Source organism: Chiloscyllium punctatum, chromosome 12, assembly GCF_047496795.1.
Source record: "Chiloscyllium punctatum isolate Juve2018m chromosome 12, sChiPun1.3, whole genome shotgun sequence".
Lineage (NCBI taxonomy): Eukaryota > Metazoa > Chordata > Chondrichthyes > Orectolobiformes > Hemiscylliidae > Chiloscyllium > Chiloscyllium punctatum.
In genome coordinates this window covers 13,112,223-13,125,825 of record NC_092750.1, presented here as the reverse complement: position 1 = coordinate 13,125,825, position 13,603 = coordinate 13,112,223, and the positions used below count along the sequence as shown (strand labels likewise).

Here is a 13,603-nt window from a genome sequence, read left to right as displayed (position 1 = left end):
GTTAGGTGCATTGGTCTGGGGTAAATATAGGATAATAGGGTAGGGGAATGGATCTGGTTGGGTTACTCTTCGGAGGGTCGCTGTGGACTTGTTGGGCCGTAGGACGTGTTTCCCCACTGTAGGAATTCTATTTCAAGAAAGAGTCATGGAATTGTCACCAGAGTCAAGGTTAATATTTATCCCTCAATCAAGAGCAATTGGATAACAGATTACCTGGTCATGGTCACACTGCTGTTTATTTTGGGAGTGTGCTGTGCAGACTGGTCGCCATGTTTCCTGCATTACTGTAGAAACTGTTAAGTCATTGGCCACTTTTGGAACATTGCATGCAATTCTGGTCTTCCTCCTATCGAAAGGATGTTGTGAAACTTGAAAGGGTTCAGAAAAGATTTACAAGGATGTTGCCAGGGTTGGAGGATTTGAGCTATAGGGAGAGGCTGAACAGGCTGGGGCTGTTTTCCCTGGAGTTTCAGAGGCTGAGGGGTGACCTTATAGAGGTTTATAAAATCAGGAGAGGCATGGATAGGGTAAATAAACAAGGTCTTTTCTCTGGGGTGGGGGAGTCCAGAACTAGAGGGCATAGGTTTAGGGTGAGAGGAGAAAGATATAAAAGGGACCTAAGGGGCAACTGTTTCACTCAGACGGTGGTACGTGTATGGAATGAGCTGCCAGAGGAAGTGGTGGAACCTGGTAAATTTACAACATTTAATAGGTTTCTGGATGGATATACGAATAGGAAGGCTTTAGAGGGATATGGGCCAAGTGCTGGCAAATGGGACTAAATTAATTTAGGATATCTGGTCGGCATGGACCAGTTGGACCACAAGGTCTGTTTCTGTGCTGTACATCTCTATTCAAAGGTAGAAGACAGAGGGTGATGGTGAAGCGTTGTTTTTCAGACTGGAGGCCTGTGACCAGTGGAGTGCCACAAGGATCGGTGCTGGGCCCTCTACTTTTTGTCATTTACATAAATTATTTCGATGCGAGCATAAGAGGTACAGTTAGTAAGTTGTAGATGACACCAAAATTGGAGGTGCAGTGGACAGCGAAGGGATTACCTCAGATTACAACAGGATCTGGACCAGATGGGCCATTGGGCTGAGAAGTGGCAGATGGAGTTTAATTCAGATAAATGCCAGGTGCTGCATTTTGGGAAAGCAAATCTTAGCAGGACTTATACACTTAATGGTGAGGTCCTAGGGAGTGTTGCTGAACAAAGAGACCTTGGAGTGCAGGTTCATAGCTCCTTGAAAGTGGAGTCGCAGGTAGATAGGATAGTGAAGAAGGTGTTTAGTAAGCTTTCCTTTATTGGTCAGTGTATTGAGTACAGGAGTTGGGAGGTCATGTTGCGGCTGTACAGGACATTGGTTAGGCCACTGTTGGAATATTGCGTGCAATTCTGGTCTCCTTCCTATCGGAAAGATGTTGTGAAACTTGAAAGGGTTCAGAAAAGATTTATAAGGATGTTGCCAGGGTTGGAGGATGTGAGCTACAGGGAGAGGCTGAACAGGCTGGGGCTGTTTTCCCTGGAACGTCAGAGGCTGAGGGGTGACCTTATAGAGGTTTACAAAATTATGAGGGGCATGCATAGGATAAATAGACAAAGTCTTTTCCCTGGGGTCGGGGAGTCCAGAACTAGAGGGCATAGGTTTAGTGTGAGAGGGGAAAGATATAAAAGGGGCCTAAGGGGCAGCTTTTTCACGCAGAGGGTGGTATGTGTATGGAATGAGCTGCCAGAGGATGTGGTGGAGGCTGGTACAATTGCAACATTTAAGAGGCATTTGGATGGGTATATGAATAGGAAGGGTTTGGAGGGATATGGGCTGGGTGCTGGCAGGTGGGACTAGATTGGGTTGGGATATCTGGTCGACATGGACGGGTTGGACCGAAGGGTCTGTTTCCATGCTGTACATCTCTATGACTCTATGACTGTATGATTAGTGTGGCTTTATACGGTAAACCAGCCATCCAGCCAACTGGGTTACCAGATATCCCAACCCAATCTAGTCCCGATTTGGAGATGCCTCCGACGCTCCAGGGAAAACAGCCCCAGCCTATTCAGCCTCTCCCTATAGCTCAAATCCCCCAACCCTGGCACATCCTTGTAAATCTTTTCTGAACCCTTTCAAGTTTCAATTCTTGCCTTGGTTGAGGTTACCATGGAGGTTTTTGTAACCTTGTCTCTCTCCTGACGTGTAGTGACCCTCAGATTAAACTAACTACCCACTATTTTCTATTCATGAGAAAGCAGCGCAAGGGACTATGGCAAGTTTCAGTGGCACAGGAGCAAAGCCCTTCGGAGGGTCGGTGCACAATCGATGGGCTCAAAGGCCTCTTTCTGCACTGTAGGGGCTCTGTAATCTATCACTAGTCTGCCTAGTCAGGACAGGAAGAGTTGCTAATTCCTGACCTACAGACAAGCAAAGTACATGTCTCACCCGACTTCAGGAAGAGTTCACAATGTTAAACTAAACTAGGCCTTGAGGATGTTTAATTGTAGGGTGTAGTGGCAACGTTCCTGGACTAATAATCTAAAGGCTCATCCTAATTGTGTGTTAAAGCAAGGTCTAATCCCACCATGGTGGCTGGTGGAGTTTAAATTCAACTACTAATATTTGGAATCGAAATCCAGTCTCCGTAAAGGCAACCATGAAATTACAATCAACTGTTGTAAAGACACATCTGGTTCATTAATGTGCTTCGGACAATAAAGTTGCCATCATGGGCTCAGTGGTTAGCACTGCTTCCTCAGGGCCTGGGGGTTTGATTCCACCCTTGGAGGACTGTCTGTGTGGCGTTTGCACGGTCTCCCTATCTCTGCGTGGCTTTCCTCCAGGTGCCCAGCTTTCCTTCCACAGTCTAAGCACGTGCGGTTAGATGGATTGGTCACGCCAAATTGCCTACAGTGACCAGGGATGAGCAAGTGAGCTAGGCTAGCCATGGGAAATGTAGGGTTCTGTCTTTATGAAAGAAACGAACTTTGTAGTGAATGAAACCTTTGAAGAGCAGGTGTGCATGCTGAAATGGACAGAGATAGAGGAAGCTGATGTGCTGAAAATTTTGTCAAACGTTAAGATTGACAAGTCGCCAGGCCCAGACCAGATTTGTCCTCAGCTGCTTTGGGAAACGAGAAATGCAATTGCTTCGCCATTTGCGAAGATCTTGTCATCCTCACTCTCCACTGGAGTCGTACCTGAGGAATGGAGAGAGGCAAATGTAATTCCTCTCTTCAAGAAAGGAAATAGGGAAATCCCCGGCAATTACAGACCAGTAAGTCTTACGTCTGTCGTCTGCAAGGTGTTAGAAAGGATTCTGAGGGATAGGATTTATGACCTCTGGAAGAGCATGGCTTGATTAAATGCAGTCAACACGGCTTTGTGAGGGGCAGGTCATGCCTCACAAACCTTATCAAGTTCTTTGAGGACGTGGCTAGAAAACTTGATGAGGGTCGAGCAGTGGATGTAGTGTATATGGACTTCAGCAAGACATTTGATAAGGTTCCCCATGGTAGGCTTATTCAGAAGGTCAGGAGGAATGGGATACAGGAGAACTTAGCTGTCTGGATATAGAATTGGCTGGCCAACAGAAGACAGCGAGTGGTAGTAGAAGGAAAATATTCTGCCTGGAAGTCTGTGGTGAGTGGTGTTCCACAGGGCTCTGTCCTTGGGCCTCTATTGTTTGTAATTTTTATTAATGACTTGGATGAGGGGATTGAAGGATGGGTCAGCAAATTTGCAGATGACACAAAGGTTGGAGGTGTCGTTGACAGTATAGAGGGCTGTTGTAGGCTGCAGCAGGACATTGACAGGATGCAGAAATGGGCTGAGAGGTGGCAGATGGAGTTCAACCTGGATAAATGTGAGGTGATGCACTTTGGAAGGTCGAATTTGAAAGCAGAGTACAGGATTAAGGATAGGAGTCTTGGCAGTGTGGAGGAGCAGAGGGATCTTGGGGTGCAGGTACACAGATCCCTTAAAATGGCCACCCAAGTGGACAAGGTTGTTAAGAAAGCATATGGTGTATTGGCTTTCATTAAAAGGGGGATTGAGTTTAAGAGTCATGAGATCTTGTTGCAGCTCTATAAAACTTTGGTTAGACCGCACTTGGAATACTGCGTCCAATTGTGGTCAATCCTATTATAAGAAAAATGTGGATCCTTTGGAGAGAGAGGGTTCAGAAGAGTTTACCAGGATGCTGCCTGGACTGGAGGGCTTATCTTATGAAGAGAGGTTGACTGAGCTCGGACTTTTTTCATTGGAGAAAAGGAGGAGAAGAGGGGACCTAATTGAGGTATACAAGATAATGAGATTAAAAATCACACAACACCAGGTTAGAGTCCAACAGGTTTACTTGGAAGCACACTAGCTTTCGGAGTGACGCTCCTTCATCAGGTGATTCTGATCCAATCACCTGATGAAGGAGTGTCGCTCCGAAAGATAGTGTGCTTCCAATTAAACCTGTTGGACTCTAACCTGGTGTTGTGTGATTTTTAACCTTGTACATCCCAGTCCAACACCAGCATCTCCGAATCAAGATAATGAGAGGCATTGATAGAGTCGATAGCCAGAGACCATTTCCCAGGGCAGAAGTGACTAACACGAGGGGTCATAGTTTTAAGCTGGTTGGAGGAAAGTATAGAGGGGATGTCAGAGGCGGTTCTTTACACAGAGAGTTGTGAGAGCATGGAATGCGTTGCCAGCAGCAGTTGTGGAGGCAGGGTCATTGGGGACATTTAAGAGACTCCTGGACATGCATGTGGTCACAGAAATTTGAGGGTGCATACATGAGGATCAGTGGTCGGCACAACATTGTGGGCTGAAGGGCCTGTTCTGTGCTGCACTGTTCTATGTTCTATAGGGATAAGGGGCCGTGAGCAGGTGTGACGCTCTTCAGGGGGTCGGTGCTAACTCAGTGGGCCGAATGGCCTCTTTCAGCACTGTAGGGATTCTGTAATCTTTAGCCAGTCTGGCCTACACGTGACTCCAGACCTGTAGCAAAGTGACTTACGGTTAATTTAGTTGACTCTGGAATGGCCAGGTGAGCCACTCAGTTGAAGGGACAATTGGGGATGGGCAACAAATTCTGGCCTTGCCCCAGACCCCACATCCCATGAGGTAATTAAAAGGGACCCGCCACCAGCGTGGATCATCTCCTGTTGCAGAACCGGCACCAGCAGAACAATGGCCTGGTCCCACACTCTCCGTCGCAGAGTGCGAATAAAAGATTAAAAAACGGATGAAACAAAGGATTCCGGGAGAGTGATTGGTGTTGACATTTCCTGGGTTGTTTGTTGAGTTGATGGCTGCGGTCTCTTGCCCTGGTCTCACCTCACACAGTCACACCACAAGACTTTCAGCTGTTAATTCTGACATTTGCAGTGCTAAGCAAAGACATTTCAGTGTGCGGTTAACAAAGAGAGCTCAGTGATGGAGCGACCCGGACCACTGTGCTGCTTTATGTAAGAATGTCAGTGGGAGTGGCCACACCGGACTTTGTTTAGAGTAGTCATGGCAGGGGATTATTGGAAATAAAATAAAGTTCAGTTTAAACATTCCAGGGCTTCGGGCTATTTGGTTTTGCAAGGGTGGGCTTCTGCACAGAGAATCCAATACCCTCCCTGATCTCTCAATAGCTCTTGCTGGTGGCTAAGGACACCAGTGTTTGACCTCGGGAAATTAGCTCCCCAAATGTCAAAGTTGAATGAGGAATGAGTCCTCAACACATGTCTATGGGAGTGGCATTGTCCTCTGAAGGAGACAGAAGGTATCCTACTCTGTCCTTTTATCGTGCAGTTCGGGGACTAATGGATCCATGCCTTGGATTGATAAAAAAGTGAGATAGGATACTGAACACTATGTGAGTGATGTGGAGGTGCCAGTGATGGAGTGAAGTGGACAAGGTCAGAAATCAGATGACACCAGGTGACGAATGGGCTACCCTCCGAAAGCTTGTGATTTCAAATAAACCTTCCGGACTATAATCCTGGTGTCGTCAGATCTCTGACAGTATTTAAGTGAGTAGAGATTTAAGATCGATGTGGTGCGGTGGGTAGTGTCTCTGCCCTGAGCCAGAACTACATTTACGCTCCCTAACCCCAACCCAATGCCCCATCCACCCACCCACTCACCCAATCAGGACACAATGGTATGTTCATCTTGTGACCAAACAGGATGAGTATTCATTTGCATGTGGCCTGAATATCAACTTGTAAATCCTTGAAATCCATGCCAAGGCAGCTAAAGCAGGAGAGAATCCTGGCCCAACCATATCTTGAAAATTGAAGCCTCATCTACCCCTATCCATGGATTTATACTGGAATACAAGAGCATTGGTTAGCTCTGTTGGCTGAACGGCGGTGATGCACACTGGTACCAACAATGTGAGTTTGATTCTTGGCTGAGGACACCATAAGGTCCTGCCTTCTCAAGCTTACCTTTTACCTGTAATGATACATAGTTCTCCCACGACTGGCCTTCATATGCAAAGCCCACACACACTCACATGCAAAGCACTCGTCAAACAGCCTCATACACAGACAGGACTGACGCAGTACAACACAAGGAAGCACCGACAGAACATTTAAGAAACGTGCGACTGGAAAGATTTCAAATGCACAGTCCTCACTCACACAGTCTCAGACTGTGACCAGAATGCAGAACTCACTAGCACGAGGAGCAGTTGGAGGGAACAGCACAGATACGTTTAATGGAAAACCAGACAGACACACAAAGGAGAAAAGAATGGAAGACTAAGTTGCTAGAAGAGGAGTAGGAGTGAGCTCACATAGTAAACATTAGAACTGAACTGTGGTATTGAATTATCAGGATTGTAAGCAGTATTTCTTTGTTTTTCAACTATTTTAGTAAGGAGGACTGAAATGTTTAACTTTCTGTACCTAGGTACCTTTGTACCAAAGATAACGCTGTTAAGTGGTGACTTGTTAACATTTCACTGTACTCATGTGAGCACATGTGACAATAAAGCTATTTCAATTCAATTCAATACTGTACCTTCTATCCCATTCTAAGTACTGTGCTGCTTTAAAAGCATTGACCACCCCAGCATTCAGCATACCTGTCCCAATGAACATGACATCGTATTGACTGTCTTCTGCCTCTACCCGGTCCACCACAATCTGCGTCATCTTGTACTGGACGTTGGTTTTGATGAGCACCGGGTGCTGGTTGATAGGGAACACTGACTGGAACATAAGAGGATGGCTGCGAGCAAAATGCAAAACATCGTCTGGGTAATTCTTGGTGCTGGTGTACAGCCGACTGGGCTGGGTGGTGATCTTACTCGGACACTGTGGAAGCAAAACAAAAGATCCCCATTTAGAATGAAAGCAAGAGACGGGGTATGACATTACGGTTTCTGACATTCATAAGTACTTCGTAACAACTTAAGTCCTCCAGAAAAGAGTGGTGAATGGCTGGGGTTGCAGGTTGTGTGAGAAGGCATTAGCAGATAATCCAAACAGGCCACTGGTACATGCCACCTGAACTGGGAAAGACAAGATGTCTTGTCAAAGACTCCTAGAGGTAGAGTTCAGTCATGGCGATGTGGGGTTAGGTAGATGTCCTGGCATTTCCTGTCACATTGTCAGCTGGGCCGGAATTCACTGTCTGTCCCTGATCACCCTTGAACTTTCTACATGAACCACAGCACACTGTAGCACTCTGATATAACAGCATGGCTTGCTCAGCCAATTCATAGGGCAGTTAAGAGTCAAGTCATATTGATGTAGACTTGGAATAACTTTAGACCAGGCAGAAGTGAGTACTGGAGATGCTGTAGGTTAGAGCCAAGATTAGAGTGGTGCTGGAAAAGCACAGCAGGTCAGGCAGCATCCAAGTAGCAGGAAAATTGACATTTCGGGCAAAAGCCCTTCATCAGGAATCTGAAGAAGGGCTTTTGTCCAATAACTATAGACTGAACCAGGTAAAGACATTATGACTCCTCCCTGAAAGACACCAATGAACCAGTTGGTTTCTTTTACGAAAATGTTCATCATCATTGTCTTTTTAGTAGTACAAATGCTTTTTTTAAAAATAAAATTGAATTCAAATTCCCAATCAGCCGTGGTTGGATTGATATTCATATATCATGGGTTATTTGTCCAGGATGTAGAGTATTTGCAAATGATTCTTAAGCAGGACAAAGACAGAGCTGACAAATGATGCCTTTCTAAACCCCAAAAACCTTTTTGTCTCCACGCAGTTCAGATCCTGTTCTATTCGCTGACTAGAATAGAACAGTCATTTATTGTCACTTGTATTTTTTACAAAAAAAAAGTGAAAAGTCTATCAAGATGTCTCTTAAATGTTGCTATTGCATCTGCTATCACCACATGCTCTGGCAGTGTATTCCAGACATTTATCACCATCTGTGTAAAAAGAAACGTGCCTCTCATGTCTCCTTTAAACTTACTCCCTTTTATGTTAAACCTATGTCCCCAAGTAATTGACAGTTCTACCCTGGGAAAAGGACTCTATTCTATTTGTGTCTCTCATAATTTTATAAACATCCAACAGGTTGCTCCTCATCTTTTAAAGTTCAAGTGAAAACAAACCAAGTTTGTCTCCTCATAGCTAATACCCTTTAAACCAGACAACATCCTGCCAAATCATTTTTGATCTGTCTCCAAAGCCTCCACATCCTTCTGGCAGTGTAATGACAGTATTCCAAATGTGGTCTAACTAAAGTTGTATATTGCTGCAACATGGCTTGCCAATTCTTACACTCTATGCCCCGACTGATAAAGTCAAGCATGCTATAAGCCTTCTTGACCACCTCATCCACTTGGGTTGCCACTTTCAGGGCTCTGTGGGACCTGTGCACCTCGATCTTTCTGTATGTTGACGCTACTCAGGGTTCTACCATTTTGTATACACTTCCCTCCTGTATTACAACTTCCAAGATACATCCCCTCACATTTGTCCAGATTAAGTTCCGTCTGCCATTTCTCTGCTCAAGTCTCCAGCCTATCTGTATCCTGTTGTATGCTCTGGCAATCCTCCTCACTATCCACAGCTCCCGCAGTCTTTGTGTCATTTGCAAACATACTAATCAGCCCATCCACATTATCCTCCAAGTCATTTACATATATTTACAAACCACAGGGGTCCCAGCACTGAACCCCCTAGGAACACCACTGGTTAGAGATCTCCAATCAGAAAAACCTATTTCCACCACTACTACTTTTGTTAATTGTAGGAAAGATTATTGCTGGTATTTGTCTTAACCAAAGTCACGTTGTCACTGTCACAATAAACAGGTTTGTACCTGCACTTTATGCAGTAGAATAAAATTACATCAAATCCAAAGGCAAGACATTCCTTTATGCTAGCATAGCTTTTGACAAGTTGAGAGTTATAAGGTTAAATTGAGTTAGTACACATGTAAATGGTGGAGGCAGGTGGCTCAGTAGTTAGCACTACTGCCTCACAGCACCAGGGACCCTTGTTTGATTCCAGCATTGGGTGACTGTCTATTTGGAGTTCACACGCTCTCCCTGAGACTGTGTGGGTTTCCTCCCACAGTCTGAAGACATGGTAAAGTGTCCAGGGATGTGCAGACTAGGTGGGTTAGTCACGGGGAATGCAGGGTTATGTGGATGGGTGGGTCTGGGCAGGATGCTCTTCGGAAGGTCAGTGCAGACCTGATGGGCCAAATAGCCTGTTTCCACGTTGTAGGGATTCTATGATAAACTTGTGACTATCAAGTCAGCAGTACAAACCAAGATCCTTGGCCAGAATTAAAACACAATAGTCTGTTAAAAACTTCAGATTAACAACCTCTCCCAATTTGGATCTAATATATCTCCTTTCCAATTATCTCCATTTAAGGGCATTTAAATGGTCATTGGATAGACATATGGACGTATGTGGAATAGTGTAGGTTAGATGGGCATCAGATTGGTTTCACAAGGTCAGCGCAACATCAAGGGCCGAAGGGCCTGTACTGCGCTGTAATGTTATATATTCTATATTCTATATTTCACACTTTCAAACTTTATGGTTTTTTAAACTTAATACATTGTCTTTAATAAAAATACGACTACCATCGATTAACATTAAGTTTTTCAATCTACAGCCAGACGGCTATTTACTAGGCTATATACAGTTGTCAAAATATTAGTGGAAAGCTTTTATTGCTAAATTTGACCAATGACTATCACATGGAAAACTCAGTTTGGCTTACTGAAAATACAAATCCCCCTGCCATTTCTAATCATCACATCTGTAGTCCATCATAGACGCCATGACAAACAATTAGTAGAAAGAACATCCTTGAGTAGCACAGCAATGATTGCTTTATTTCATACATATTGTGACAAAATCTCAGCCTTTCTGGCTATCTGTCCATCACTGGTCTCTTGAGAAAGGGTGGCATGGTGGCTCAGTGGATAGCACTGCTGCCTCACACCACCAGGGTCCCAGGTTCAATTCTGGCCTCAGGCAACTGTGTGCGTGGAGTTGGCACATTCTCCCTGTGTCTGTGCGGGTTTCCTCCCACAGTCCAAAGATATGCCAGGTGAATTGCCAATAGGTTAGGTGCGTTAGTCAGAGGGAATTGGGTCTAGATGGGTTAATCTTTGGAGTGTCAGCATGGACTTGTTGGGCTGAAGGGCCTGTTTCCACACTGTAGGGAATTGAATAAAATAAAAAATCTAATAAAATTAGAGTGATGCAGCCCAAAGACAAGGTAGATAGGCAGCATCAGGAGGTAGAGAAGTCAATGTTTCGGTGTAACCCTTCTTCAGGACTGACAGCAAGTTATGTAATATCCCAACAATTAAAGGGAGTCAGGAGGCTGAGTTGAGTATGGTTGCCATTACAAAAGAGAAAGTGCTAGAAAAGCTAAAAGGTCTTAAAATTGACAAATCTCCTGGCCCCGATGGGCTACATCCTAGAGTTCTGAGAGAGGTGGCTGAGGAAATAGTGGAGGCGTTGGTTGAAATCTTTCAAAAGTCACTGGAGTCAGGGAAAGTCCCGGATGATTGGAAGATCGCTGTTGTAACCCCCCTTGTTCAAGAAAGGATCAATCCAAAAGATGGAAAATTATAGGCCAATTAGCCTAACCTCGGTTGTTGGTAAAATTCTAGAATCCATCATTAAGGATGAGGTTTCTAAATTCTTGGAAGAGCAGGGTCGGATTAGAACAAGTCAACATGGATTTAGTAAGGGGAGATCGTGTCTGACAAACCTGTTGGAATTCTTTGAAGAGGTGACAAGTAGGTTAGATCAGGGAAAGCCAGTGGATGTGGTCTACCTAGACTTCCAAAAGGCCTTTGATAAGGTGCCACACGGGAGGCTGCTGAGCAAGGTAAGGGCCCATGGTGTTCGAGGTGAGCTACTGGGATGGATTGAGGATTGGCTGTCTGACAGAAGGCAGAGAGTTGGGATAAAAGGTTCTTTTTCGGAATGGCAGCCGGTGACGAGCGGTGTCCCGCAGGGTTCAGTGTTGGGGCCATAGCTGTTCGCATTATATATTAATGATCTGGATGAAGAGACTGGGGGCATTCTAGCGAAGTTTACCGATGATACGAAGTTAGGTGGACAGGCAGGTGGTACTGAGGAAGTGGGGAGGCTGCAGAAGGATCTAGACAGTTTGGGAGAGTGGTCCAGGAAATGGCTGATGGAATTCAATGTGAGCAAATGTGAGGTCTTGCACTTTGGAAAAAAGAATACAAACATGGACTACTTTCAAAACGGTGAGAAAATTCATAAAGCCAAAGTACAAAGGGATGTGGGAGTGCTAAAGGATTCTCTAAAGGTAAACATGCAGGTTGAGTCCGTGATTAAGAAAGCGAATGCAATGTTGTCATTTATCTCAAGAGGGTTGGAATATAAAAGCACCGTTGTGCTACTGAGACTTTATAAAGCTCTGGTTAGGCCCCATTTGGAGTACTGTGTCCAGTTTTGGTCCCCACACCTCAGGAAGGACATACTGGCACTGGAACGTGTCCAGCGGAGATTCACACGGTTGATCCCTGGAATGGTAGGTCTAACATATGAGGAACAGCTGAGGATCCTGGGATTGTATTCATTGGAGCTTAGAAGATTAGGGGGAGATCTAATAGAAACTTACAAGATATTACATGGCTTGGAAAGGGTGGACGCTAGGAAATTGTTTCCGTTAGGCGGGGAAACTAGGACCCGTGGACACAGCCTTAGAATTAGAGGGGGTCAATTCAGAACAGAAATGCGGAGACATTTCTTCAGCCAGAGAGTGGTGGGCCTGTGGAATTCATTGCCGCAGAGTGCAGTGGAGGTCGGGACAATAAATGTCTTCAAGGCAGAGATTGATAAATTCTTGATGTCACAAGGAATTAAGGGTGATGGGGAGAATGCAGGTAAGTGGAGTTGAAATGCCCATCAGCCACGATTGAATGGCGGAGTGGACTTGATAGGCCGAATGGCCTTACTTCCACTCCTATGTCTTATGGTCTTATGGTCTTAGGTTGAGGCAATCAGGCTTTGAAACTGAGCCATTCCTGTATACTTCCTGGCAGGCAATATCATGAACACTACCAAATGCTGGAACTACAGGACAGAGGAGCAGGCCACTTGACCATGTGGGTTCTGAGGAAGGGTCACTGGACCCGAAACATTAACTCTGAATTCTCTCCAAAGATGCTACCAGATCTGCTGAGATTCTCCAGTAATTCCTGTTTTTGTTTTGACCCTTCATGTCTCCCTTGCATTTGATGAGAAAATGAGAAAATTGATTTTGGTCTCAAATCCACCATTGGAGAGTCCATCCCCAGTACCACCTGAAGTCAGTAATTTGTCTAACACTGCCTCCAATAAGTTCAATGACCCTGCACCCACACTCCCAGCTTGGTTCTGAGGAATGTGCTAATGACCTTCTAAGACAGAGAAACACAATGTCCTCATGGAAAATGGTGTTTCAGTGGTTAGCACTACTGCTTCACAGCGCCAGGGACCCAGCTTGATTCCAGCTTCGGGTAACTGCCCGTGTGGAGTTTGCACATTCTCCCTATATCCATGTGGGTTTCCTCCCACAGACCGAAGATGTGCAGGCTAGGGTGGATTGGCCATGGAAAAAGCAGAGGTATAAAGATGGTGGGATGCTCTTTGAAGCGTTGGTGTGGACTTGATGGGCTGAACGGCCTGCTTCCACACTGTAGGGATTCTATGATGCATCTCAGTTTTAAAAGGGAGACCTCTTATTTTTAACAAAACTAGAAATTGCTGGAAAAGCTCAGCAGGTCTAGCATTATCTGTAGAGAGAAACCAGTGTTAATGTTTCAGATCCAGTGACCTTTCTTCAGCACTTTTGGTTCTGCTTTCTAGCATCTGCAGTTCTCTTGGTTTCTTGCCTCTTAATTTTAACCTGGGTAAACATCATTTCAGCACTCACCTTGTCAAGTCCCCTTCAGGACCTTATATGTTTCAGTAAAGTCACCTTTCATCCTTGTGAATTCTAATGGGGTATAGGCTCAATCTTTCTTTACAACATAAAACCTTCATTCCAGGAATGGGTTGACTCGAGTCTCCTCTCAACTGGTTCGAATGCAATTATATTTTTTTTCAAATAAAGTGACCAAAATTGTACAGGGTGCTCCAGATGTGGT

General features: G+C 44.9%; 1 protein-coding gene across 2 annotated transcripts in view; it reads right to left on the bottom strand.

Moving 5' to 3' along the window:
* The window catches only part of sema3bl (sema domain, immunoglobulin domain (Ig), short basic domain, secreted, (semaphorin) 3bl), a 196,309-nt gene that overhangs the window by 17,976 nt on the left and 164,730 nt on the right, over positions 1–13,603 (bottom strand). For both annotated transcript variants that reach the window (XM_072581859.1, XM_072581858.1), the window contains exon 11: positions 7,075–7,306. In XM_072581859.1, coding sequence (XP_072437960.1) covers positions 7,075–7,306 — 232 coding nt within the window. The remainder of the gene's footprint in view (positions 1–7,074; positions 7,307–13,603) is intronic.